This window comes from Mus pahari, chromosome 4 (genome assembly GCF_900095145.1).
Source record: "Mus pahari chromosome 4, PAHARI_EIJ_v1.1, whole genome shotgun sequence".
In the NCBI taxonomy this organism is placed as follows: Eukaryota; Metazoa; Chordata; class Mammalia; order Rodentia; family Muridae; genus Mus; species Mus pahari.
In genome coordinates this window covers 136,147,164-136,173,369 of record NC_034593.1, presented here as the reverse complement: position 1 = coordinate 136,173,369, position 26,206 = coordinate 136,147,164, and the positions used below count along the sequence as shown (strand labels likewise).

At 39.8% G+C, this 26,206-nt stretch overlaps 1 protein-coding gene across 38 annotated transcripts in view; it reads left to right on the top strand.

Moving 5' to 3' along the window:
* Positions 1–26,206, top strand: part of Adgrl2 (adhesion G protein-coupled receptor L2) — a 259,127-nt gene that overhangs the window by 181,766 nt on the left and 51,155 nt on the right. For all 38 annotated transcript variants that reach the window (XM_029537612.1, XM_029537610.1, XM_029537611.1 and 35 more), the window contains one exon: positions 1,480–1,693. In XM_029537612.1, the coding sequence (XP_029393472.1) occupies positions 1,480–1,693 (214 nt within the window). The remainder of the gene's footprint in view (positions 1–1,479; positions 1,694–26,206) is intronic.

The following is a 26,206-nucleotide window of genomic DNA, read 5'->3' as shown; positions in this document are numbered from 1 at the left end:
CTCAAGGCTGAAGTGTGTAACTTGAAGCAGTTTCGCCTGATTTTTTGAGGCTTTTATTTTTCTTTTTTTTTTTTTTTTTTTTTTTTTTTTTTTTTTTTTTTTTTGTAATTTCCCTAGAAGGGGTAAGCCATTTGACAACAGAGTAATTAAAACAACAGTGATAAGACAGTAAAGTGGTGAACACGTTTAATTCCAAGTTTTGGAAGCGGAGGACTGTGATGTCTTTGAGTTCAAGGCTAGCCTGGTCAACATAGCAAGTTACAGGCCAGCCAGAGCCACACAGGGAGATCCTGTCCCCACAACAAAGAAATTTGAACATTAAAGTTAGTGAAGGAGTGTTGTCGATTGAGATAGGCAAGAGAGTGCAAGTGAGACTCGAGGCAGCATGTGAGAGGTGGTTACTATGCTGACTAATCCCTGGGCACCACTCTGGTACCTGGTTCCTCCAATGGCTTTCACTCCAATAGCCATCACTCCTTCGCTTTCCCTGTCACTGACCACTGTTAGCTTGGGCTCTGGAGCTAATTTATAGGATCTCTGATTTGGAATTTTGGCTTAAACGGGTGGCTCAGCTGTTTGTCCCACAAGCCTGATGGCCTGAGGTAAGACTCTGGGACCCACGTGAGGTGGAGAAGAGAAGAAGCACAGAAAGTTGTCCCTGACGGTCACTCATATGCCTAGGATGCATAAGTCATGTACCCCAGCACACTGATAATAATAATGTAAAAACCCCTTAAAATTCTAGCCTTTTATTCCGTTCGAGATTCTTCTCTAGCACAGGGACCTGCTGTGTCCTCTGTAATTCATATAGCACTTAAACACTTGTGTTTTACAGGTAGACTAGCTAATGTAATAAGTAACTGACTTTACTTTGCAGATTGTATAACTTGCAGAGCCTTTGCTCTTTGGTGTTTATTGGAGTTAGTTGGCTTAGTGCTGTCTCTGTAAATATTCATCTCCCAAATCTGTTCAATGATGGCACTTTTTAAAACAGTGTCTCTAAGCTGAAAATGTTACCATGCCTGAGAATTTTCATTGTCATAGTTATTTTAGTTATTTTGGGAAGGACTGCTAGTATGAAATAGTTGTATAATCGTGATACTGACACTTAATATGAGTACTTTAAAAATGAAAGAGTAAGGGTGGTATATGGCAGAGTCTTACTCCTTCACACCTGTGACAGTTCTTCCTGAATTTATCTATGAATTTAACCTAACAAAAGATATTTACCTGCATTTATAATACATTATAGAGAAAATGACGCATAAAGGTAATTTCAAGATGTCTAATAAAGGTGATGTGTCCAGACGAAGATGTATGAAAGTACCGAGTCGTAACTTTCAGATGTCTAATTAAGAATAAACATGAATTACTGACATCTCTTGGCTGTGATGACTCATGTCTCTTGAAAGTGCCTTGCTGGAATAATCTGTTTCATATGAGAGTGAAACTTGAATTTCTGTGTTAATTCTCTCCTAGGATTCAGCAGAGCAGCCTTACCATTCGGGTTAGTTAGACGAGAGCTGTCCTGTGAGGGTTATTCTATAGACCTGCGATGTCCGGGCAGTGATGTCATCATGATCGAGAGTGCGAACTACGGTCGGACGGACGACAAGATCTGCGACGCAGACCCCTTTCAAATGGAGAATACAGACTGCTACCTCCCTGATGCCTTCAAAATCATGACTCAAAGGTAGATGCATGTGCATGCATGTCCTGCGTTAGCTACTGTATCCAAGGGTTAAAGTTTCTGTCTGCCCCAAGGGAGCAGATGCTGTCCTCAGCCAAGCTTTTGTTTAGGCTGTTAGATTTTTACTCACCTATGTTAACATCTCCATTGGATTATGCTTCTGCCACATATAAAGTTTGCATATCATCTTAGTAGAGATGACAGAGTATATAGGAATACAGAACACATTCCCTTATTTTATAGAAACTAAGAAGGATGAGTTCAAATCTAAGCTTGTTTCTTGAGAATTTGAAGTTTCTTTCTGTAGTCCAGAAGAATGTTTATCTGTCTGGAACTTTGTCAGTAACTGATCTTTACACTTACTATGTTTTCAGTGAGTTTTTACAGCAGTTTAAAGTCACACCAAAATTGAGTTCTCTCTCTCTCTCTCTCTCTCTCTCTCTCTCTCTCTCTCTCTCTCTCTCTCTCTCTGTGTGTGTGTGTGTGTGTGTGTGTGTGTGTGTAGTCTGGTGTGAGCTTGAGTTTTCAGGTTTATATGGGTTAAATAATCATATTTGCAACTGTTGGGTTGTACAGTAAAAGTTTATTCTGATTCATAAGAAACCTTCATTGGGGTTTGGTATAGCTTCCCTATAAATCCTGGCTCTTAGCAGGCTGAGGAAGGAAGGTTATGAGTTTTAGGCCATCCTGGACTACATGGAGAAATACTTTCCCCTGCCATCCGCCTCCTCACCCACCTCCCATTGCTGAGAGGAGGCGGGGTGCAGAACCCATAAACCATCTTCCAGAGTGGCTGCTTCACTCTTTTGCTTTGCTACAGGAGAAGAGTAGGTGGGAGTTGCCCACACGCTCCCTCCATTTAGTGTTGACTGGGTTTGGATGTTAGCCATTTTATAAAAGGCTCCTTGTTTTGTTTACCATCCCCTAATGACCCAGAGCTCAGAGCTCCTTCCCTTTCTTCCTGTGTGTTCCCTGAGATCGTGTCTATTTGCTCCCAGTCTGTACCCCCTTTCTATAATTCCTGCTGCTAGTTTCCTTTTAAGGATGCTTTGTACACTTGGGGTGGAAGCTACTTTCTCTGCTGTGTCCTATGTAACTGTTTCCAATATGTTGCTGACTTTTGTGCTGTGCTCTTGGTCCTTAAACCTAAGAGCAGCAACAGTACAGGGACAGGTTCAAGCTCAGCTCAGAAAGCATGGAGCCAAGTATGTCCTCCTGGACTAGAGAGGAAAGCCTCCTAAACATTGAAAAACTTCCAATGTCTTTGTTAATCTCCCTTCACGAAGCCATAACTGCAGGGTAGGCTATGCTGACCATGTAATACATAGACTAAAATTGACATGCAAGGTATATTTCTGCATAGTAATGTGGGTATCTGCCTTCCTCAAACAGTACACAGATAAACATATTCTAATAAGGTTCTTCTCTGTAATCCATGCAAGTCCCCCCTCCCTGCTTCATTACTTTTTTCATTACTTCAACATGATTCTGAGAATAAAAATATGTTACTTACAATTGGTCATTGAATAAATGTTTTTGTCCACAAATAGGAAAATAGAAGTTCGCGGCAATATCAGTGTGATCCCACTGAGTGCTCAGTACACCCTGATCTGCGTGAAGTGTGTAGGTCACTGTAGATTGGGCTACTTTTGAAAGGGTTGCCATCAGGCTGATGTGATGAGTGTGCCACAGGTGTTCTGGATACCTGAGCGCCTGGGCGGGGATATAAGCTGTGAGAACAGCTGCCTTACTGAATCTGAACATATTTATTTCTTCCCCTCCTCAGTCCCAGATGATTACCCACAGTGGGTGATGACTCTTCTTCACACCATGGCCCTGTGCCCCCAGAAATCCATTCTGAGCTTGCATGCATGCTTTATGGAGGGTATTGTAACCGCACAGCTGGATAGGAGCTGAGGTGCTAATCCTTGTGATGGGGAATCTGCATATCTCTAGCATAAGAAATGACAAGGATGTGAGTCTTTCAAATGTATATTCCTTGGCTCCATGGTGAAGTTGAAGAAAATCCTAAATTGAGCATCTTAGGCCAAGGGGAACCTTCCTTAGACACAAGCCACCTAACCCTTGGCATCCTATTTTTTAAATTTGGAAAACTCATGACTGCTCAGTGAACCTTGTCATAGGTGAGTACACATAACAGTTTCTTGTCATTGCAACCCACTACTCCTGCAGTACCCCAGTTGTCCAGCACTGTGTTGCCCAGAGGTCCCCATTGTTTGGATGTATCTAAAGGTTACATAGTTGAGCAGTAGTGTCATTTTTAAATTTCATGGAAGGAAATCCTTGACCTTCCCATGCTTGGCTTTCCCTCCGTCCCCTGCTTCCCTTCCTCTGGGACACAGCATCTTAGTGAGATTTCTAACTTGATTAGCAGGTCACCTAGAAGAATAACATCTATGTGTGTGTAGTCATTACAGACACAGTGGAAACATCCGAGGATATGAGGACACGGGGGAGAATATGTGAGCGCTCCTTCCTACAATTGTCTGCACTTTAAGAATACACATTCTTGAGAGGATGATTATGTATTGGGATCTTTTAACTGCCAGGCAGCAGCATAGCTAGATTTTCAAATGTGGATAGTAGCTTGCTAGGTCTTTTGAAGAAACTAGAGAACGTCGCCGAAGTTTTAAAAGAGTTCCATCAAAAGGATTCTTCTTTTAGTTCTTAAGGAATTAGTATTAAGGATCCCAGACACAATCCCAGTTGAATAAATAGTGCTTAATAAGATAATCTCCTTTAAAACCCACATCCCAGATGAGGCAAGTAAGACCAGAAGTCTAGCCTGTACACAGAGATACTGTTGAGGATTCCCCTTTATTTGGTAATGTCGGTTCTTCAAGTTGAGCATCCGTAACAGAAAATCTAGATCATAACATTATACCAACATGGCAGCACAAACAGAAAGTGATACCATGTGGCTTTTTGACAGAAGTTCAGCAAAGTGTAGCTCTACTGAAAGCTCTGGCCTTACCTCCTGTCTGTGTCTAAGGTGCACGTGAAACAATGAACACTGTGTCTCTCCCTCTGTCCTGCCTCCCCAGTAATTTACTACACATAATATGCAGGCCTTCCATATCCACAAAACATTAGAGACATCTTTGCTTCCAGTTCTTTCAGATGAGAGACCATGCATAAAGAGAACAGTTTGCATGTGGTGTTTCAAGTGTGGGGAGCTGTCCGTGCCTTGGAGCTACCAGGACACATTAATGACTAACCATTTCTCCTTTCCTCTTGCTGGTCCACTTCAGTCATGAAGGGCAGCATCTGGAAGCAGGCCAGGGAGGAGCAGAGAGAAGAACTCAGTGTGGATGGTTAGCTGTTTTCAGTAGACTGTTGAAACAGAAAAGATGGTGGGAGGGAGTCAGGGCAAAGAGGCTGTCTGTCAGATCTGGCTTTCAGGGACTGGGCAGGCTAGTGCAAGACACGCACCCAGGTAGGTACACAGCAGGTGTTTGGTACAAGTGTCAACCTTGGTGTTCTACAGGTGAACTTCATTCTAGATATAAAAAGCACACATCCGTCCCTTGAGTCTGAGTGCAGAAGGGCTCCATGTCTGGTTGCTACAGTATTTGGAAAAGCACTGCATCCTGGGAATGCATGTTGTTGGCCCACTATCAGATCTTCAAATGGGGTATGGGGCATTGGCATAAATAAAGAAATCATTCCAAATATAGCAGCTGAAACCCCATTTTTAAATTGTAGTATACTTGTGGCTCGTTGGTTTGTAATTATTTAATCAGCACTCTGACAATTTGAACATAAACACTGTATTGAAAAGAGGAAAGGAAAGATTGAAATTATTTGAAAAACATTTTCATAGTGGAAGCATGTAAGTACCCTATTCATGGTATGTCACGATGTAAAGCATGAGGAAACCTGTCACATTTGACTGGCTGAGTTGGAAAGAACCAGAGGAAAACCAGGGAGGAAGTGGTTTTGCAGCTGGGTTGTCAATGAATAATTACTGTACACATATCACCATTTGACTCTGAACACACAAAACCTCAAGTAGTTTAGTGACTTTTTCTATGTCTAGGTCCTCAAAAACCGAGGCATTGAATAATGTACCAAAGAGAGACATTTATATTTCTTTAACACAGGGATTTTCTTTTTGGAAAACTCAAGTAGCAATACTACAAATTCTCCACTGAGTTACAAAGCCTGCTTCCTGCGTCTGGTGAGGGACATGGGCATCTCAGGGCAGTGTGGCTGTGCATGTCAGACCTTCATTTCTGTCCTCACCACCTCATTTGGTAAGAATGAGCTAACCCAGGTTCCATTCCAGAGGGCGAGGATGAGATTACTGTTTCTCTACTTTCTATGTCCGTGGTCATGTGGTCTATGTGTTGGTCACTGGCAGTAGCGTTTTCTCTGTGTCCCTTACTCAGAATCTGAAGTACAGGAAGTATCTCAGATACTAGATTTTGAAATATTTGCCCCAGTTTTCCTGGTTAAATATCCTAATCCAAAAAAAGCACCTAAGTCCAATATGCCTTGAGCATTTAGGATTTTATATTAGAAATATTTCAAATTTTCCAATGAGTAATATTTAAACTGTGTGATTGTCTTTAAAGTATTCTTTGTAGTTCATCTTCAAAGGTTGAATTCATCTCTTTTTCTCAGAAACATTTAGTTATACTTAAAGATTCTTAGACGGTCACCTTTACAGATAATGGTGGCTTTTAAACAATCTTTGAAGATTATTGTAGGGACTCCTTCACATAAAACAGTTACAATTATTTCACATCAGTAATGAAAATGACTTTAGCTCTTATCCCGAAACTTTGATTAATAAGCAAGTTCTGAATTCGCTGAGAGTTCTGAATCTGTGCGACACTAGAGTGCAGCCTAGTTGGTGACATAAACCTCAAGGTGCAACATTCTTGCCAGGTCAGGTGAGGCTGAAGGTAGGAACACTGCTCTGTTCTCACGCCGCAGACTTGAGGAATGATGGCCGGGCACACTCCATCCCAGTAGAGCTAGGCTGTAGCATCTCTTTTAAAAGAGGGGTTGAACATCAGGCTCTTCACCAAGGCTGGGAGGAGGCCTTCATCCTACTTAACTGCCATTCATCACACTTGCTGAGTCATATGTCCTGTGCACAGCACATTCAGTCCATTGCTGCATGCATATTCTCCCTATGAGTTTACAAAGCTGATAGTGTGGTATCCCTTTCTTCCATGCTTTTAAATATTGTGAGCCTTTGGCACAGAAGGTAAAACCGCCAAATTATATGTTGAATGATTGATTCCTTAGTGATATTTGTTTATATATCGTGGGGTATCTTTGGGGATTTGTTTGCTTGTTTTTCTGGGACAGAGTTTGGCTGTGTACCCCTGGCTAGCCCCAAGTGAGCATTCTCACTTCTCCAGCCCCCCATAGTGGCTAGAATTACAATCATACCTGAAGATGACATTTTATTCTTCAATAATGTTGAAGTTAAATTCTGTTACTTAGAGTTGATAAACTAACTTACTTTCAAATATACTAATAGATATCAATTTTATATAAACTAAACAAAGGACACACCCCCCCTCACACAGAGTCCACATAGAGAACATTGCTATAAGTGGTGGTAAATATCAAAGCTCAGACGTTAGCCCGAAGAATCCATTAAAATGCAGCCACGGTTCTGTCAGACTTCATGATTATAGATTTCTGTTGCTGTGTAGTCTCCTTGACATACAAACCTCTCAGCCTTTTTATTGATCAATCAGTCTTCGTAAAGAGGCCCTGTGTCCATGTCAGAGCTCTGCGAAGTTTTTTTCCCCAACTTTCCTTTAATTTAATTAGTACACATTTACTGATCTCTCTTTACAGGCAACAATAATGTTTCTGCAAACCTTTCTCAAACCCCAGCTCCCTTCCATGCTAATCGTCTTTTCAGAGCAATAAATGTAGTCAGTCTGGGTTTTCCTCTGAGGTGGTGTTTTGTGGGACTGGGGATTTGCTGTAAGTGCTTGCTAGCCGGGGCTACTCATCCTGTCCCACAGGATCCCAACAGGCAGCTTCTGAGAAAGTGTGCCCACCCCAGGTGTGCGTACCCCAAGTGCTTTTATCTATCCGTGGTGTCAGGTTTATCAGCTATTGGTCCATTAGGATGGAGTACTGATGCGGAGGAGAAGCAACTTGGGGTCTATTGACTCAGCAAAATTGACTATGCAAAATAGATTGAGGTTGCTTTCCATGTCCTGGTGATGCCTTTCTCCAGTTCTCCAGCACTTGGATGAGTTTGTCTATAGACAACGACTTGGAATTCCTTCTTTGACTGCACTTTTTAAAAATTTTATTTATTTTTTTAAAATTTATTTACATTTGATGTGTTATCCCCTTACCTGTTTTCCCCCATCCCATCGCCCACCTTCCCCTGCTTCTGTGACTGTGTTCCTCCACCCATCTATCCTCTCCTGCCTCCCCGCCCTCGATTTCCCTACAGTGTCCAAGTAGATCAAGGACTTCTACATAAAACCAGATACACTGAATCTAATTAAAGAGAAAGTGGGGGAAAGCCTCAAACACATGGACATAGGGAAAAAGTTCCTGAACAGAACACCAATGGCTTATAGTCTAAGATCAAGAATTAACAAATGGCACCTCATTGCAAAGCTTCTGTAAGGCAAGGGACACTGTCAATAGGACAAAATGGCAACCAATAGACTGGGGAAAGATCTTTTCCAATCTCACATCTGATAGAAGGCTAATATCCAATATATACAAAGAACTCAAGAAGACGGTTTAGAGAACCAAATAACTCTACTTTTAAAAATGGATAATACATCCTTAATCATCAGGGAAATGCAAATCAAAACAACCCTGAGATTATACCTCACACCAGTCAGAATGGCTAAGATCAAAAACTCAGGTGACAGCAGCTGACAAATAAAAGAAAGGAACACCACCCCACCCCCTTGACCCATATTGAACATTCACAGTTGCTTTGTGAGAAAGACCAGTGAATTATGAAGTAACTTATAACCAAGCCATCTAAATATCCCTTATGGTCCACCAAAATGAACATATGAGGAAGGGCAGTAGGGCCACATCAGGGACCTGGAGGTTCCCTTGTAAAGGGCAAGCTTGGGAAGCAGTCCTCTTACTAGATTATGTCCGCAGAACTCCCAGTCTGCGTTGATAGCGCAGACACTTCCTCACATATAGGGTTTACTCCTATCCTTCTGCATCCCTTGTTTGGGTGGAGCGCTGTCATTTTTCTCTTGAGAGCAAAGTGTTCCTGCTTTTTGTACAACTTGAAGGCCTCTGGGTTAAACTCAGACTTACTTGCGTGCATGCGTGTGTGTGTGTGTGTGTGTGTGTGTGTGTGCATGCGTGCGTGCTTGCATTACAACTTTGTGTTTACTTTTGATCTTGGACAGAGTGTATGAAGGTAAAGGAAGCTAGGGGTTTTCTCGTAGGGCAGGTCATTATTGTTTGGTTCAGTATGTATAACACACATGAAGCCTCCTGCTTCAGTTTCCTGAGTGATGGACTGACGGGTCCACCCCCCCCACACCCCCCTACCTGCCAGGCTTGTGAATGAGCTTTCAATCTGAAATGGTAGTGGATAAAGAAAGCTTATAATAGCATCTTCTGGCAGCCACCATCAAGTAGGCACGTAGAATGGACGTGTAAGCAGAGTAGTGAAGAAAAGCGAAATTTATTTTTTAACAGTTAACAACCTTTGATTCGGATTTGGGTTTTTATTTTGTCTTCTGTTTGGATGTGGTCCACCCTCCATCCATAGAGCTGAAGTGTAATGGAATATACTATCTACCAGCTTTCTACCAGTATAACACACAACTCTATAATCAGTAATGCAACACGTATATACATTGGCACTTTGGAAATTACTGTAAAATGAGCGATAAGCCAATTCTATTCCAGGTAAGATGATAATAATACTGTATTCAGTGAGAATATGAATCAAATTTTATACATATATACACATGATAGGGGAAACTGCCCTTATTCCTCATTTTTGTTTTGGTTTTGTTTGGCTGCTTTGTTATTGTTGATTTCAGGCAGGGTCTCACCAGGTAGCTCTGGCTGGTCTTGAGCTCTCTATGTAGACCAGGCTGGCCTTTAATTCACAGAGATAGCCTGCCTTGCTGGCCCAAGTGTTGAAATTAAAGGAACCAACCTACCCTGGGTCTGTATTTCATTTTCTGGTTAGTAGTTTAACATCAGGCATTTATTGGTTAATTTTATTAAATACAGAAATGTAGTTCTTTAAAGCATTTACATCATCAAAAATCATGGCTCCCCCTATTTTTCAGAAATTCTGTATTGGAATTGTTAACATGAAAGATTATAACAGTAAGAGCAAAGTCACGCCACTGTTAATGGCTTCTTTGCACATTGGCTAAGGAAAGTTCTTGTGAAGAACGAGTTTCCCAGTGGCATTTTACCAATGTTCATTAGCTGTCTTGGAGATTTTAAGAACCTATTTTTCTTACCTTACTCTGCACTTCTTTAAATATATTATAGCAATTTAAATTCAGTGCTGTTTGCTATTCTGCAATTAATTTTAGAGCTAATAATATGTTTCACATGTTTCTAGGAGAAATCTCATTTATGACAAAAAGCAAGACCAAAGAGATTATGTTGCCCCCAAGTACTAACTATTCCATATAAACCAGTCAAGAATAGTATGTAACCAATACACTCAAGGTCTCTGAGCATTTCTGGTCATGCCACATGCCACCAAAAGACCTTGATTCAGGACTTCCCTAACACACTGCCCACCTGTGACACCCAAGACTTACTACTGTGATGGACACCTGAGAGAAAGACCTTAAGGGAGAAAATAATTATTTTGGATTAAGTTTTCAAGTCCAAAGTCATATGTGTCCATTACTTTGGTCCTGATGAGATACAGAAAAAAAAAAATCTTGGTGGGAGGAGCGTGCTGCAGAGAAGGTCCTGCTTCTCATGGACATTGGGAAGTGCACAGCCTTTAAAGATCCTCTCTTGGTTTTGAGTCTGTTCTCTGACTTGTCCATTTTACACCTTCCCCTTTGTGGGGGCTGCAGAGCAGCTAAGATCATTTGAAGATCCAGTTAAATGAAAACTTGGTTTGTGATGAATTCAGTCTGGTGTATTGCAATATTTTTTAATGTCATGTGATGTTGTGGGCCATTCTGATGAAGAAATGGCCTGTGGGAAATATTAATGTGACTCATTGTATAGTTTCTGGTAATACTAGTCTGAGTGTGCCAGGCCACACCACAAAGTAAATGTTTCCCATGCGGGGGTGGGGGTGGGGGTGGTGCGGGGCAAGGCGAGGGAAAGGAATAAGACTGACATTCATACTGTGTATCAAGCAACAGTCAGACTGATATTGGTACTATGTATCAAGCAATAGTCAGATGATATTGATACTGTGTATCAAGCAATGGTCACTAAAGTGTGAGACATTAGTTCAGCTTTCATGCATTAACCCAAGTGTTCCTAGTTGGAACACAGATTACATAGGGCACCTGCCACACATAGTAGGTAAAATTCAAATATGCCATAGAACATTTGGAAAAAGAGCCGAAAATGTAAAGGCTCTAATAATTGAATTTATTTAAAGGACATTAATTAAGTGATAGTAAAATGTGTGTTCATTCAATTAAAATGTTGAGCATGAGTAACCAATTTCTTCAGTTGATGCTAAATACTATAATGGGGATGGAACCCAGTGAGTTTTAAGCCTATGAGAATGATGGACATTGTTTTCTCCTTCCCTTCTCACACATCTGCCCATTTAGAGATAACACTATCACTAGCATCTACTATTACACACTAATAGCCTATGTGTCAAGAAATGTTTTAAGTCACCTGTCTTTAATACTAATTTCAATATAATCTCCAATCAAGAGATTTTTTTTCCAAAGATGAGTTTCCCTGCTCCTCATTGCCTTTGGAACTTGCTAGAACCATAAATCCAGAGAAGAAAATGCCTACTGACTTTTAAAAGCATATTTTGTTATTTGATGAGCTTGTTCCACACATTAAATTACATCCTGATCTAGCCCTAAGATCATCCCATCATTAATTTATGGAGCTGCACATTTTTTGTCTAAAGATGATCAGGGGTTCTATGAGGGATGTCACACATTTTAAAGAGTTATATAGATAAGCACATGAGGGGTGCTGGCTTACTGTCATTACTAATATACAACGGTTCAAGACATTTGTGTGTACACTTCCATTTATTTCCACCCTTGATGAACAGACCTTTATTAAGCTGCAATGATTACTGAATGTGAAATGTAACCAAGATTATTTTTTATTCAAATATAATTTAAATATTCATCAAAGCAAAGTTATGCTTAAGACTGACAGAGACTATTAACATCAAAAAATATAATTAACTGCATTGGGTATCATGAAGTAGAGTTAGCCAAATAGCCGAGAGGTCTAATTGCTCTAGAGTTTGAGAAGCGATGGTTTTATTTTATACTGTATCTGAGGAATTAATAGTAATGTGGTTTCCTATGTGGGCCAATTAAAAGCTGCCTGTTAAGGTTCATTGCTCTATAGGAAACCCATTGACTATCGCTTAGTAAACAGGATTGACATGACAGTGTGTACAAGAAGATAAAATCGAGTAAAAACCATGACAATGAAATGTCCTGGAAATGCTTTCTAGACCCGTGTCCGTGCTGCCAAAGAGCTAGAGAGAATGCTGTGTGTCTTTCCAGTCTTCCTTCTTTGCCTGGCCATCTTCCTCAAGTATCCACAACTTTGCCCTGTGGGAGGGAGGGGTTAACCTGATGCCCTCCCAGAACCTTTCTGGGGTTTGAGGAACATAATCCTTCCCCTGTGAGCCAAGGCCAAACCTCACCATCACTCAGAGTAGCCCCCCTGCCCCAACTCTCCAGCTTTACAGCTTCATCTCTCAGGGTGCTCAAACCTCTTTCTAGCTTGATTCCCCAATAGAATTCTTCCCCCCAGCAAACCTCTTAGAGAGCTCTGCTGCAAATTTCATGTCCTGGGTCGCCCAACCAAAGGACAGTGCTAATATTAAATATAAAACAAACCCAACGAGGATATTGGTTATATATGTTTTAAGTATAGCCGTTAAGTTTTAAAACTAAGCATTTCAAAGCAGAAGACAAAGAGAAAATTGCCCAGTTCAAGTCTAAAAATGGATTTTTTTTTCCATCTTTGCCATGTCATCCCTTTTCTTTAATGAAAGTAGTATTTTGACCTTTGCGTCTCCCCTAAGCCTTTTAGCTGCATACAAAAGGAAACCATTCCTGATTCAACCCAGAAGGTTTGGCCCTGGTTTAAGAGTTGTCAGGCATCTTAATGGTATTTTGACATTAATGACATTGCTGGAATGGAAACATTTAATGGTCAAGATAAGAGTAAGGTCTCCCAAGGTTTCTTTTTCTTAACAATTCTGAATCAAATATGCTTAATACATTGGCCTCGATTTCTACTATAAAATACATAATGGGAGTGTACTGCTTTAGCTGTCATGGAACTTATTTACTGTTTTCATCTTTTTGTGACCTTCCTTCCTTCCTTCCTTCCTTCCTTCCTTCCTTCCTTCCTTCCTTCCTTCCTTCCTTCCTTCCTTCCTTCCATCCTAGATGTGCAGCAGTTAGCTTTCAAAGGGGCCATGTTGGTTGTTTCAGAGCATCCGGCCCTTTGCCTGTCCCCTCCCTGAATGTGAAGGTAGTGGTGTTTAAAACTCTTAAGGTCCCCACAGATTTTACCTTCTACGCAAGTTCCTGATAGAGAACTAAATCAAGCTATAAGTACGTTATCAAATGGAAGCCTTCTGCCTTCATTGACCTTAAAAACAGTCTATGTTATTAGCACATGTTTTAAACCAGCCAAGTTCTAAACTATTGTATCCAGGTCTCTGCAGCCAGGTTTAACTTAGGGAGATTCTGTTTGTCCGGGCTGACAAGAACATACGTTTGCAAGAATACAGACAGGGGTGTGTGGCTAAGTTTAGGAAAGGTATGGTTGCTGTGCAGCACATGGCACAGGTCGTCTTCGCATTGTAGTCAACCACGCAGATGAAGGCGGAACGGACACATCAGATCTCCAGGATGGTGCAGCCCACCTCCCAACATGGCTGGAGGAGAAGGAACGGCCAGAGTAACCTAGATGGAAAGTGGGGGCACTAAGGTAGGGCTATGAGCAGTCACCTGCACCCCGAATCCTTCCTGCATCTCAGCGTTGTCCTTTGCCACCTTCTTGGCAGCATTATAATGTCCTGCATTGCCCTTTGGCCAAGCAGCAAGGGTCTTGCAAACACCCCCTTCCTTTCATTCCTAAAAGAAGTATGCAATCATTGCACACACAGAAAAATAAATATGAGATATGGCTTACACACGCACACACACACACACACACACACACACACACACACACACACACGAGAGAGAGGGGGGGAGGTAGAGGCAGGCTTGTATTAACTCTAAAAGCACTAGAATTCTTTCTTTTACAGCAGAGAGCAGTAATACACAATTCCACATACACCTCATTAGTTCTATATATAGATACTATTTGCACATGGTTATTTCAGGGTATTATTACCTCTGTAACTTCAGATTTTTCTCTCTGACTGTCTGTCAGTCTGTCTGTCTGTCTGTCTGTCTGTCTACCGACTGTCATCTTTTTAAGACGATGTGTCCTCTGCGACTGAGATGCTGCAGAAGGATGCTTCCCCTGGTTCTGCATCCTCTTTAGGAGAGCTCCTTGGGTACCAAGGCTGCAGAATGAGTGCACATGAGTTGTGTTCAGTTATCGAGAATGCCATCAGCAATGCCTTGTTGCTTTCTTATCAGCTACTTCCTGCTGTCAGCTTGGCACTTATTTCAATAGGAAAGGATTTGCCTGGAGTGCGATGCCTTATTATATGCAGCTAACATGGGGTTTTTAATTGTGCAAACACACGAGACTCCTGCGGTGATAGTCAATTTGATAAAAGGATTAGATTATGAATATTTTGTCATGATTAAATATTACTTCTGATTTATCAGAGGTAAGCCAGTTGAATTTGTCATCTATTTATCAGTCAGATGAGACTCCATTAAATTTGAGTGTGAATCACAAAGTACCCATCTCTTTATATTGTCACTTAAGGATTTGATGTTTTATATTCAGATGAGGGTGGTAAGGATTGTTTGGGGGCTTCTTCCTAGCTCATCTAACTTCTTCTAATACCCAGGGGTCTTGGTTTTTTTTTTTTTTCAGATTTGGTCTAGGTTGTTTTTAATCTTCAGGTAAACATCCATATCTATCCAAAATTTCCGCAGCTTTTTAAAAAAGGAAATGACTGACGTGTATCTTAAGCCAATTTAAATATTTCCATCCTTAACTAAGAAAAAGATGAAACGGAGACTAAGAAAGCCCATTAAGAAATCACTCATTCAGTGAGTACTTCTTGGTAAAAATAGTTGTAAGTGGGGCTGGAGTAATGGCTCAGCAGTGAGGCACCCTGGCTGCTCTTCCAGAGGTCTTCGTTCAATTTACAATACCCACATGGCACAGCTGTCTCTAACTCCTAGACGATCGGATACCTCAGATAGATAACACAAGTAGGCAACACAGCAATGAACATGAAATAAAAGTAAATTTTAAAAAAGATCTGAGCATTGTGAGAATGTACAAGATGCCTAATGTCTACCTGGGGAGTGGGGATCTGAGGCTCCAAGGAACCACTAAAACCGTACAATAAACAAGAAGATGCTGAGCATTTGAGAGGTAAATGCTACTAAACAATTGGATATGAAGTTACAGTTTCATGCTAGACATTGACAAATTCAGTACCAACAAAAATATAGAACATTCAGCACAATGCAGAATGTAAATAATTTACAAGTGAAAGGACGGGTATTTGTAGATGTAAGACAAAACATAACAAAACAAAACAGAGAGATATCTCTTTGGGTTTTAGCTCCAGGGAAGAACTTAACATTTATAGCCAGTGTGGTTTCCAAGGGCTTTCCCCATCCACACTTGATCTTTATTCCTTGCCCAACAGGCAATAGTTAAATGGACAAAGATCTGGGATGAGCAATGTAAATTTAAGTGTACTTAAGAGTCCGCACGGAAATTGAATGTCACCAAGGCTCAGTTGCTATCATGTTTTTATTGTGGAAAGAGTACCCCTGTACACATTGAGTGTCTGTAGGAGTGCTCCTGGCCAGTGGATATAATTTGAACACAAGAGTAGATTTTCAGTTGACAAACCCATAAGGTGAATTTCTCCTGCTTTGGAGAAACTCCTGCAGCATAGGCTGAGTGAGGCTAAGTGTCATGACTCGTACAGGTTGCCCTGAGAGCCATCCCTGGCCTTTGAGTTAGACTCTTGACAGGTAGTCTTTAGAGGAAAGTGTCTTCCCTTTATGGAACTTTGACATATGGTCCTCTGTGACATTGGCTTAATAATCAGTTTATATTAAGACATAGTAAGTTACTCTCTCAGAACTTTTCACCTTTCACAAAACAGTACCTGTCTGACTTACTCTTTTGTAAGTCATGGCAAGTATTTTACTGCCAAACGTTTTCGAAGCTGCGAGAAGTAAATAGATTAACATAGAAGTATTAACAAATGTGTGCCTCGATAAGTGAGTCTGGCAAAGAAAATCAGGCTTCAGAATGATCTAGAACAGAGTTTGAATGAGCAATAGTGCCGTCTGCGCATCTGATAAAACTCCAGAGTATTAGAAGCATTTTAAAAAAAAATAGGAGAAACTTTTATATATATAAAGTTTTGTGCACAGCTGAAAAAGTTTTTTAATAAGCCACACTTCCAAAAGTCTTCAAATTTCCTTTCTGAGCACTGAATGTGATGTGTATGGGATGCTTATCGAACATTTGTTGCATGTTTAATGCAAACGAGATTTGTAGAAGCAGAAACTGTTTATATTAGTTATCAATTAGACTGGGAATCTGTCTCGTGTTCATTATAATAGTAACTAAATGACAACCTATCTAACATAAACAGTCAGAAAAAAAATCTCAATGGTGTAATTTTCCTGTTTATCAAATTGTCCTCCAACCTGGGGAGTCATCCTTAACCTGCCTTTAAACAGCACCGTGTGCATCCCTGACTCTGGCTTGCCCTCCAAAACTCCTTCCCACCCCAGTCCTTTGCTTTATTTCAGGCTCGAAGCCTCCAAGCGGGTAATTAAGGGACCAGCGGAGCCATTTGTGGCAAAGAAGAGCCATAAGGGTGAAAATATTTCTTCACTGAATGATCTTTCAGAAGTAAATAATTACAGAGGAAAAAGATTTGGGAAGAGCAGTCTAAATCTGAGGGTAATTAGGCAGAGTGGAGTATGGAAATCGAAGCGCTTGGCATGTACAATTCTCACATCAGAACAAAACTAATTAAATATTTAGAAACCAAAATCCCCTCACAATTTGAAGAAAAATAACCCAGGACAAAAGGGTCTATAACTTTGCAGATAATTAGCAAGGGGTACAGGAGAGAAAGACATCACAAAGTGGCTCTGTGGCTGCACAAGGTCACATCCTGTTATGCAGTGTCTTTTATATAGTCTGATAACAAGTCTGCTGCTAATTTCATCTAACTAGGGCATCCCATAGTGATTTCCCATTTCCCTTGTTAAAAATGTGACAGCTTATGCTAGTGCAAACTGTATCAGGTTAACAAAACTGTTACTTTTTACAGGTATTATTTCTTTTTAATTATTAAATATATAGAAATTATATATATACACACACATTATATATATATATGTATATATATATATATATAAATGGATTTTTGTCCCCACTTAAATGCTCTTATTCTTTTCATTAAATAGTTAGACCTCATGACCCTATGAATCGAGTAGTCTCAGTGGCGTGCTTTGTAAATAAATACTCTGATTTTGCTAATAAAAGCAAATGCATTTGTGTTGAATGTGCATTTCTGCAAACAAGAAATTTTGTTTTGGATTAATAAGGCTCAGAGTGAGTCAAACCTCATTTGCATTAAACTGACCCCAAGGTCCAGTAAAAAGTGCAAGGAGTTTCAGTGTTCTCTAAAACACACAAAAAAGAATTGGTTCTAGCACAGCAGCACCACTTCAAGATGCTTATTTTAATAATTAATGTGGAACTTCAAGATAATTTTAGCAGTCCGCAAAATCCAAGTCATGCATATGTTTTAGGGTCCATATATGTTGTGGTTGTATTTTCTGGCATAGTTGTTTGTGGAGCTATAAACTGTTCCTGAATGGTATTACTGTTCATGATATTCTTGTTTCAATATCTTCAGCAAATGATAGCAGTGAACTTAGCCAAGACTTTGTTGTTAGACACCAGAACTATTTGGATGGGTCCTTTTACTTTCCATCTATGCAGCATTCCTTAATACTCAAGTTATAAATGTATTTATATAGAGATAGATAGGCAGATATAGAGGCAGATAGATGGATGGATAGATAGATAGATAGATAGATAGATAGATAGATAGATAGATAGATAGATAGATAGAGTTTCAAAAATTTAATCACTATAACTTTGGAAAACTAGGATTATATTAAAAAATTCCATAATATGTGGAAGATGAAGTCGAATACACTTTGAATTACTTCGTTTTTCTAAATTATTTGTCTGTGTATCGCAAGCGTGGATACTCTTGTTTCTGGTACAATAGCAACTCTGTTTTTGAAATGCATTAAATAAGACATTATTCTATAATTCATCTAAGTAATTGCCTAACACACCTTAGGAATTAAGTTCTGTGTGGTAGAACTCTTCTAGATAACACAAATTACTAAGTCATGAGAACATGGTTCCGTGACAAATGGTGCTGGCCTATCGAACACCTTCTTCTTGCCATGCTAATTCCACATCATTCAACTTCCTGATGCCACGTTTACCTAGTTAATCTCTCATATCATGATTAATAAATGCTTAAAGAAAACAGGATCTGTTCCCGTAACACTGTGAAAGTTTAGATGGTAACGAGGCACTTCCTTGTAAGCTCTGTCTTAGAACAGAGAGATACTTGAATGGGCACTCGGATTCCCCTCCTGACCTGGGAAAATGACTGCCACCTGAGTCTTGGCTATGATCTCTGTCTCCCTTTCTTGCCTGACTTGAGTACTTGGCTTGCACATATCTTTGCATTGGCTCTCACCTGCTCGAGGAGTCATCTAACATGCTGTGTGTAGAATATTTTCTCCTCAGTCTGTACCAAGAGGGACAAGTATAGGAATGATAGAACCAGACCTTTGGAAATGTCAACATACAGGAGCGTCATGGCAAACTAAAGGGTACTTCCCCCAACAAATAAATTACCTACATATTACTGTTTTCTTTCACGATATAAAAATTTGTCCAAATTGACAGAATTACACCAGATCAGGTAAACTGATCGAAGGAGATTTGAGTGTCTGCTTTTTTTGTTAACCAAGCAGAAGTAGCCAGGTTAGCCATTTATAATCAATGTCGTTCTTCAAAAACATGGACTGAATTCTTACATGCTTGTCATGTGTCCACCCCCAGTGAGAGTCTAAGAAGCTGGCAAGCTCTTGTTTCCTTTCTCTTCATTTCTTTTTAGGTTTTTGTTCTCCATCCCCTCCTTTTGGCTATGAGGCCTCTACATTCATTTAGCCCATGTACTTTAATAAAATGAAGGGTATCAATTGACGTTATTTAATTTTTATTGTTATGTGAAGCCCAGAATTAATGTTATTCCTACTCCATGTTAGACTCACAGTGTTCTGTTCATTTAGAATGTGCAATTCACCATGGTTGTGGCTTGGACTTCCATCATGACTGTTCTGTTTATCGTTAGCCCTGTGAACAAGGCAACACTTCTTAGTACCCTTACACCTCAAAAGCCTGTATTTCTTCCAGAATTGAACGTTGGACAATTGAAGGTTGCTAGCAAGGGAGGAGTGTGGAAACAACAAGCCTATTATTGCTAGTTTGTTGTAATTGAAGTTTAAAAATAGCAGATGCCAATTAGAGAAGGAAATTGTGGAAACCGTCTTCGCTGAACACGCACACTCAGGAAAGAATTGGACTAATTCTGCAGGATCTTTTCAGATTTAAGCAAACTCGAATTTAGTTTCTGTCCAGATAATACCAAGCTTCTCTGTTGAATGTTGGAGTATTTGTTCAAGTTGGTAGATTTTGCATTTTTAATCTTCCTTAGAACTGTGGTGAATAATGGCCCCTGGCAGGAGATAATGAAATTTTCTTAATTTATATTTTCAAGTAGAAGTTTCAATTGAAAATGGCATCCTATGGCCTGGAGACATAGCTGGAGTGCAAGTTCCAGGGGAGCTGCAGTAATAATGTGGTGCCATCGGTGATGGGGAACGATGGGACAGTGAAGAAGTAATTTAAGGAAGAAAAGAAAATGCACCAAAGCTTTATTGTAGCATATCTAATGATCTGGGGAAGATTCCCAATGGTTTTTGGAGCATGACTGGAGAAGCTAATGTTATCTTGCCAAAACAGAAGCCTCTGCTTAATCAGCAGAACAGGACTATTGATTAAAACACCTCTCACAATAGATTACACGTAGAATCTCATCTCCATACTTTGCACTTGGTAAAGTATAATACTGAGCACAAGATAATCAAAAGCAGTGGAAAAGCAATTGGTCTGGCATTGCACAACTCAAGATTAGAGCTGGATGGGAAACAGGTTTGCGTGGTTTTAAAGGTATACGCAGGAACAGATACACACAGTGCAGGGATCACACTGGAAGAGGGGACTCTGGAGTTATGGGTCTGGTTTCTAGAATGGTCATTGTTTGCGAGACTTTGCAGTATGCTGGCAATTCCTGGTCATCTAGGCAATGCACAAAGTTCATCTTCCTTACCCCGTTGAAGCTTATCGACAGTCTTCTAGGGAAGACACTGCATATTCTAGATGGAAGAACTGAGCCCAGACGGGTTAGTGCACTGTTTATCACAGACTGCAGGTTAGAACTGAGTACCCAGGTCTTTGTTGTGTTCAAGCATGTTATCTTGGCTTTCATCATTCCACAGTAGCACAACGTCTGTGCAACGTCTATACAGCTCTATTCTTTCTCAATACAATTATGATTAATAGCATGTGAACCAGAAAGGAGTTTCTTTCCCCCAAATAAAACGACTATGCTTCTTCAATGAACAGTTATGTAAGACTTTTCTGAGGGTCACAAAAGACCAACCTGCTTTTGAACTTAGAATTCTCCTGCCTCAGCTTTGACAGCTGAGATTTCAGAACTGCGCCAGGGTACACCTGTTGTTTTCTAAGTAATTTTGGTAAACTACTATGTAAATGCATATGCTGTCATAAAATACATTTTCATCAAGTACACATTTTTTCTTGAGGCAGCTTATTTAATTTTGGAAGTTCTGTGGATATTTTTAAAAATTAATATCAACATTGACTACATATAGGATTCTGGATATATGCTTTAAAACCCTTTGTAAGCAACCTGCAGGTGGTGATAGCACAGAAGTTGGTGGGTGAGTTACTCGTTGGAGTGAGTACCTTGTAATTTTTTTCTTTCATTTATTGGACACAGCCTAAACATTGACACCAAATTTAAATATTTGCTCCAATTTCTGATGATCATGAAATATATTGATACTCCTGTGACTAGTTAGTGATTTTAATTATCAGTCCTAATATGTGGGTTCACTTCTCTGTTATTTTTAGGGAAAATAATGTATTAGTATACTGTAAAGGAGAGTGAGCTTGACAATAAATAGTGGAACATCTGCGGGCTTACTGGGTTTTAAAATTTAGGTTATAAAGATGAATACTGGGCTTCTTTTCATTTCACTACCTTTGGCTAATATAGAAAGCTTATAATAACTGGATTTTTATGTCTAACACAAGGTGTTTTGCCTTATTCAAACCTGCTTATAACCTCTAAAGCAGGATTTAGTAATTTCTTGCTGTGATTGATGGTTCTAAAAATAAGATGTACGTTTTTAAAGTATTAATGCAGGTTCTTATTATGACGACCCTCTTATTTACATGTGCTGATGTTTAGAAGCATTTATTATTGGATTTAATTTCATGTGGAAATATCAGGTTCAGTATGATGTTTCTTCCCTCTATGCATAGACAGAAAGACCTCTTAGGATGGTAGTCAGAAATATACATCAGAGTTAGTGTAGAAATTATATATCGGATAGGTTTTTGTCTTAGTTTTGGTGTTGCCACACTAGTTGTTAAGTTCATGACTTCTCAAAGTCTAAGAAATAAGAAAATGCTCTACCCTTGAACCAAGGAATACATCAGTGGACTTTAACTTAATGAAAACCTAAGTTAATATTTTGAATGCTGGGCCGGGTGTTAGCACATGTACATTTATTTTCACGTCACTTGCATCATGTAGTACACTCCCAAAGTTTAGTAGAGATTATTCCCTCATGAGTCCACTCTGAATAGTTACATTTATACCTTCTTAAAATTGAGGCACCATGTTCATTTGATCCAATCAGTCAGACTAAATGCAGAGGCAATAGCAATCGGTACTGGAGAGAGAGAGAGATAGAGAGAGAGGGGGGGGGAGGGAGAGGGAAAGAGGGAGAGGGAGAGAGTTTTAAATTACATCTGCCTATGGAAAATGAAAAATAGCCTCTTAAAAATATATTGTCAAAAACCTGAATTTCACATTTAATGAGTGAAGGAACAAGTTTTTAGGATAACATTCTTCCTTTTTCTCCTGTCTATAAACTAGGTTTATATGAATCATTATGTCTTATTCACTTTTCCTCACCAATAAGTGATTGGAAGGCCTGCTCAAAGTAGGGGCAACAGAAACACTCCACTCTATGATCAAGCAAGATGAATTGGCATTGCAAGCTCCAATTACATGCTTAAATAAACCATACTCACTATTTATTTTCTGTCCTGTTTTCATGAAATTTTATGGAGGAAAATTGTGGCTACCCACACCTGTTTTTTGTTTTTTTGTTTTTGGTTTTTGTTTGTTTGTTTGTTTGTTTTTAATTCTCCATCCTTTATTTTGTGGTCTTCAGAGTAATGAGATACATCCTCCTGCTGTTTAAAACTACCCTGGGGTCTCCTCAGCACTGAATTCTCTCTGGGGTGGGTCCTTAACATCTTTCTCATTAAAAAGCTCTTGGCTAATCCTGATCCAGTTCTGAGGACCAGGTTCTGATAGACACTGCTTTAACTGTCTTTAGTCATCTGTGTATCATCGTCAGAACAGAAACATCTACAGAACCCACCCAAGAACTAGTGATTGCTGTCAGGTTGTAAACATTGTAAATCCACAATATTTTATCCATCAATATTTTAACTATTAGTACATCCTCGACCTTACTCATACACAGAGCTTTTTATGTGGGGAAAGGGGAGTCAAGTTCAATCCCTGCCCTGTGTGGACACAGACTCCAGAATTGTGTCCATTTCTTGGCTTCTGCTGCCTTTTCATTTTCACAGCAATGAAAATTGAGTGTTGAGCCCTTGGTGGGAATTTACTTTGCTTTTGTGGCTATGTAATTGCTTTCTCATTCTTGATCTATTCAATTATAGCAATTTCCAGTTTTACAATCTTTCCCACAACACTCAGATTAAAAGACTGCCAGACTTTTCCTACTATTGAGAACCCATACAGGATATTTTCTTCATGAGCCCAACTGGTGCTGGATTTGATCCTCAAAAGCTTTCATTCATCCTATAAATAAAGATACTGGTGTCCACTGTGATTGTCTTACCCTTTCACAATGAAGTTTCTCTTCTGATTGTCTATTTATTGATTTAGTCGAAAACACCAAGTTTTCTCAATATTAATTTACCTTTGTGTGTGTCTGTGTTTGTGTGTGTGTGTATGTATATTTTTTTCCATGGGATATATATGTGTGTGTATATATGTATATTCGCTCATATATATATTTATACCTTTTAGGGACATATTACATATTTAGACATAATTATAAATAAAAACACACGTGAAAATTTTATCTCTAAAGTGAACATTGGAGATATATTGGGGCATAAATTTTAAAAAGTCTGATCGTAATCCCATGCTTCACACTGCACTGTTGTGTAGTGAATCCTTTGCACCGTATGCTTAGATAATTAGTGTGGTCGGGACAATGGCTTACTTTTGTCCTCAGTGTTAGTTGGATATTGTAGCTGTGGTCAGATGACTAACACAAAGTCACTCCCAAAAGTATTAAATCTAAACAGCAACGTTTTCATTTTCTACTGTTAGTCTTTCAAATAAGCACCAGGAGAAGTGGATGGGACTCCTCTCAATTTCACTTCTTGCAAACCTACCATGAGATTGAGAAATGTATGTGAGCTCAGATAACGTAGTTACGTAGGTTTGTTTACCCAACTATGTCTGTATTTCTGGTGTGGAGAAAGTTGGTTATCTTCAATGTATTCTTTGACATAATACCTCCCTCCTTTCTCTCCCTTCATTTATTTCTCCCTCCTTCATTTTCTCTTTCCCTCCCTTCCCTTTTTTTCTCCCTCACTTCCTCCTGCTCCCCTAGAAGTGAGGATTGAACACAAATCCTGGTATAGATTAGGCAAGCTCACAACCAACTCCACATATTCATTTTTGCTGTGTGTGTGTGTGTGTGTGTGTGTGTGTGTGTGTGTGTGTGTGTGTGTGTTTATGAGAGAGTGAGGGTGTGGGCAGGCAGACAGACACGTGGTTACAAGCCACCTGAAGTGGGTTCTGGAAGCAGAGCTCAGGGTTCTGGAAGAGCAGGGAGCACTCACTCTTATCCCTCAGCCATCTCTACATCCCCATCTCTTTCTTTCTTTTCAGAAGACAATATAAATCACAGGTCTTTTTTACCGTGTGGGCTTTTGCTTTGTTTCCAAAGCCTTGTGTTCTTGATGCTTTTCAACTTCACTACAAGGGTTATCTTTTCTTCTTTCTATGCAAGGAGGCCTCAGTGCGAAGGGAACGCAGCGCTATATGAGAAGCTCATTCACTCACCGAATTGCTATTTTATGAGTTTTCCTCTTGGAAAATAATAGACTCTGTTTGAGTGATTATAAAATATATACAGTGGGTGAATATGAAAGAGATGTTTAATGTGTAGGAGCTTACATCTCATGGTTTCTGAGAAATAAGAGCAGGAAGTATAGGGGGAATTCCTGTAGGTATGAGTAAGTACAGAAAGGGCACCTAAGGATCTGCTTTATCAGTGGGGCCAGGGTAGGGCTGAGGAGTCCTGGAAGATCGAGTTAGGCAGAGGAAGTGTGGAGAGTCCTCACTGCTCTACCAGGAAAGTACAAAAAATGAAGCATCAGAACTATTTTTCTGTATGTGTTAAACACTAGATATTGACCCATTGGGATGTCTTAAATCCATCCACTATTCATTTTAATTTTTTGTATAAAAAAACTATTTCTGTGATTCATGTTAAAATAATTTATTAATTGATGAACCATAGGTAAATTCTTCAAATGAGTCAAATTAAAACAAAATAAAACAAAACAAACCCGGATGTGTTATATTGTAATGGATATATTGCTTAGATTATCCATGTTTTTTTTTTTAAATTTATGGGGCAGGATGTCTTAAAGAAAATAAAATGCCACATTGTCATTCAAACTTACGTATTTTAATATTTACAATGACTCATCCCAGCCTTAGGTACAATTTAACTCTAATATATTTTAAATTAAAATCTTAGCTGTTTAATCCTGTAGACCTCCTGTGCTTCTCATCAGAACAGTCTCTGGGGTTTTGTGTTGTTGTAGCACCACTGTGCGTGACTTAACATATCTCCACCTCGGTCTCTGTGCTTCCCCTATCCTGGGGTTCCTTATGCTGGGAAGGGGATCTATTTCTCTCAGACTGCTTCACAGTGCTAGTTTGCACTTCAGTTATTTTATTCACCATAGACTATTTGCTATTCAAATTGTTGGATAATAATAACCCGGTTCTGCTTGCTTTGCGTTCTTAGTGTATAGACTATCAAAAAGTCTAGTGAAACCCCTACAAACATTCCATTCCACTGGGCTGTAATCAAATCAAATTAAAAACGAAATAGTTCTTGCTTTTACAAAGCTTAAGAGAAGAACATCTGGGCCCACTTATGGAACTTAAACATCGTCCTGCCTGGAATCCCAACTTCATTCCAGGATCCTTGGTGACTCACTGACGATGATAGCAACCAGGAGAGTCCCTCAGGAGAGTAACACAGAGGATGAATGTCTCCTATTCTGGGGCTCTTGTTCAAAGCATTGTTTGTAATAGTAACTCTCAGGGTATCCGTTAGAACTGGGTGCACAGTCAGATTGCAGACAGAGGCATGGCTTTTGTGAGAAACAGCAGCAGCACTTAAGCATGCACTGCGCTGGTGGTTATTTTTAGGGCCTCTGCCGTCTCTGCAGACCTTCACATGCAAGGTGGAAAGGGCTGGCCGGAACCTCTTGTTTGTGAGTGCAGAAAGTGCCTGTGTTAGAACATGTAGCCCAAATGGCTGTAGAGGCTGGGATCTGGGTCTGTGTATGATCACCTATGATGTGACAGCCTCCTGCTTACTTGTTAGTACACCTCCCCATTGTTGGCTG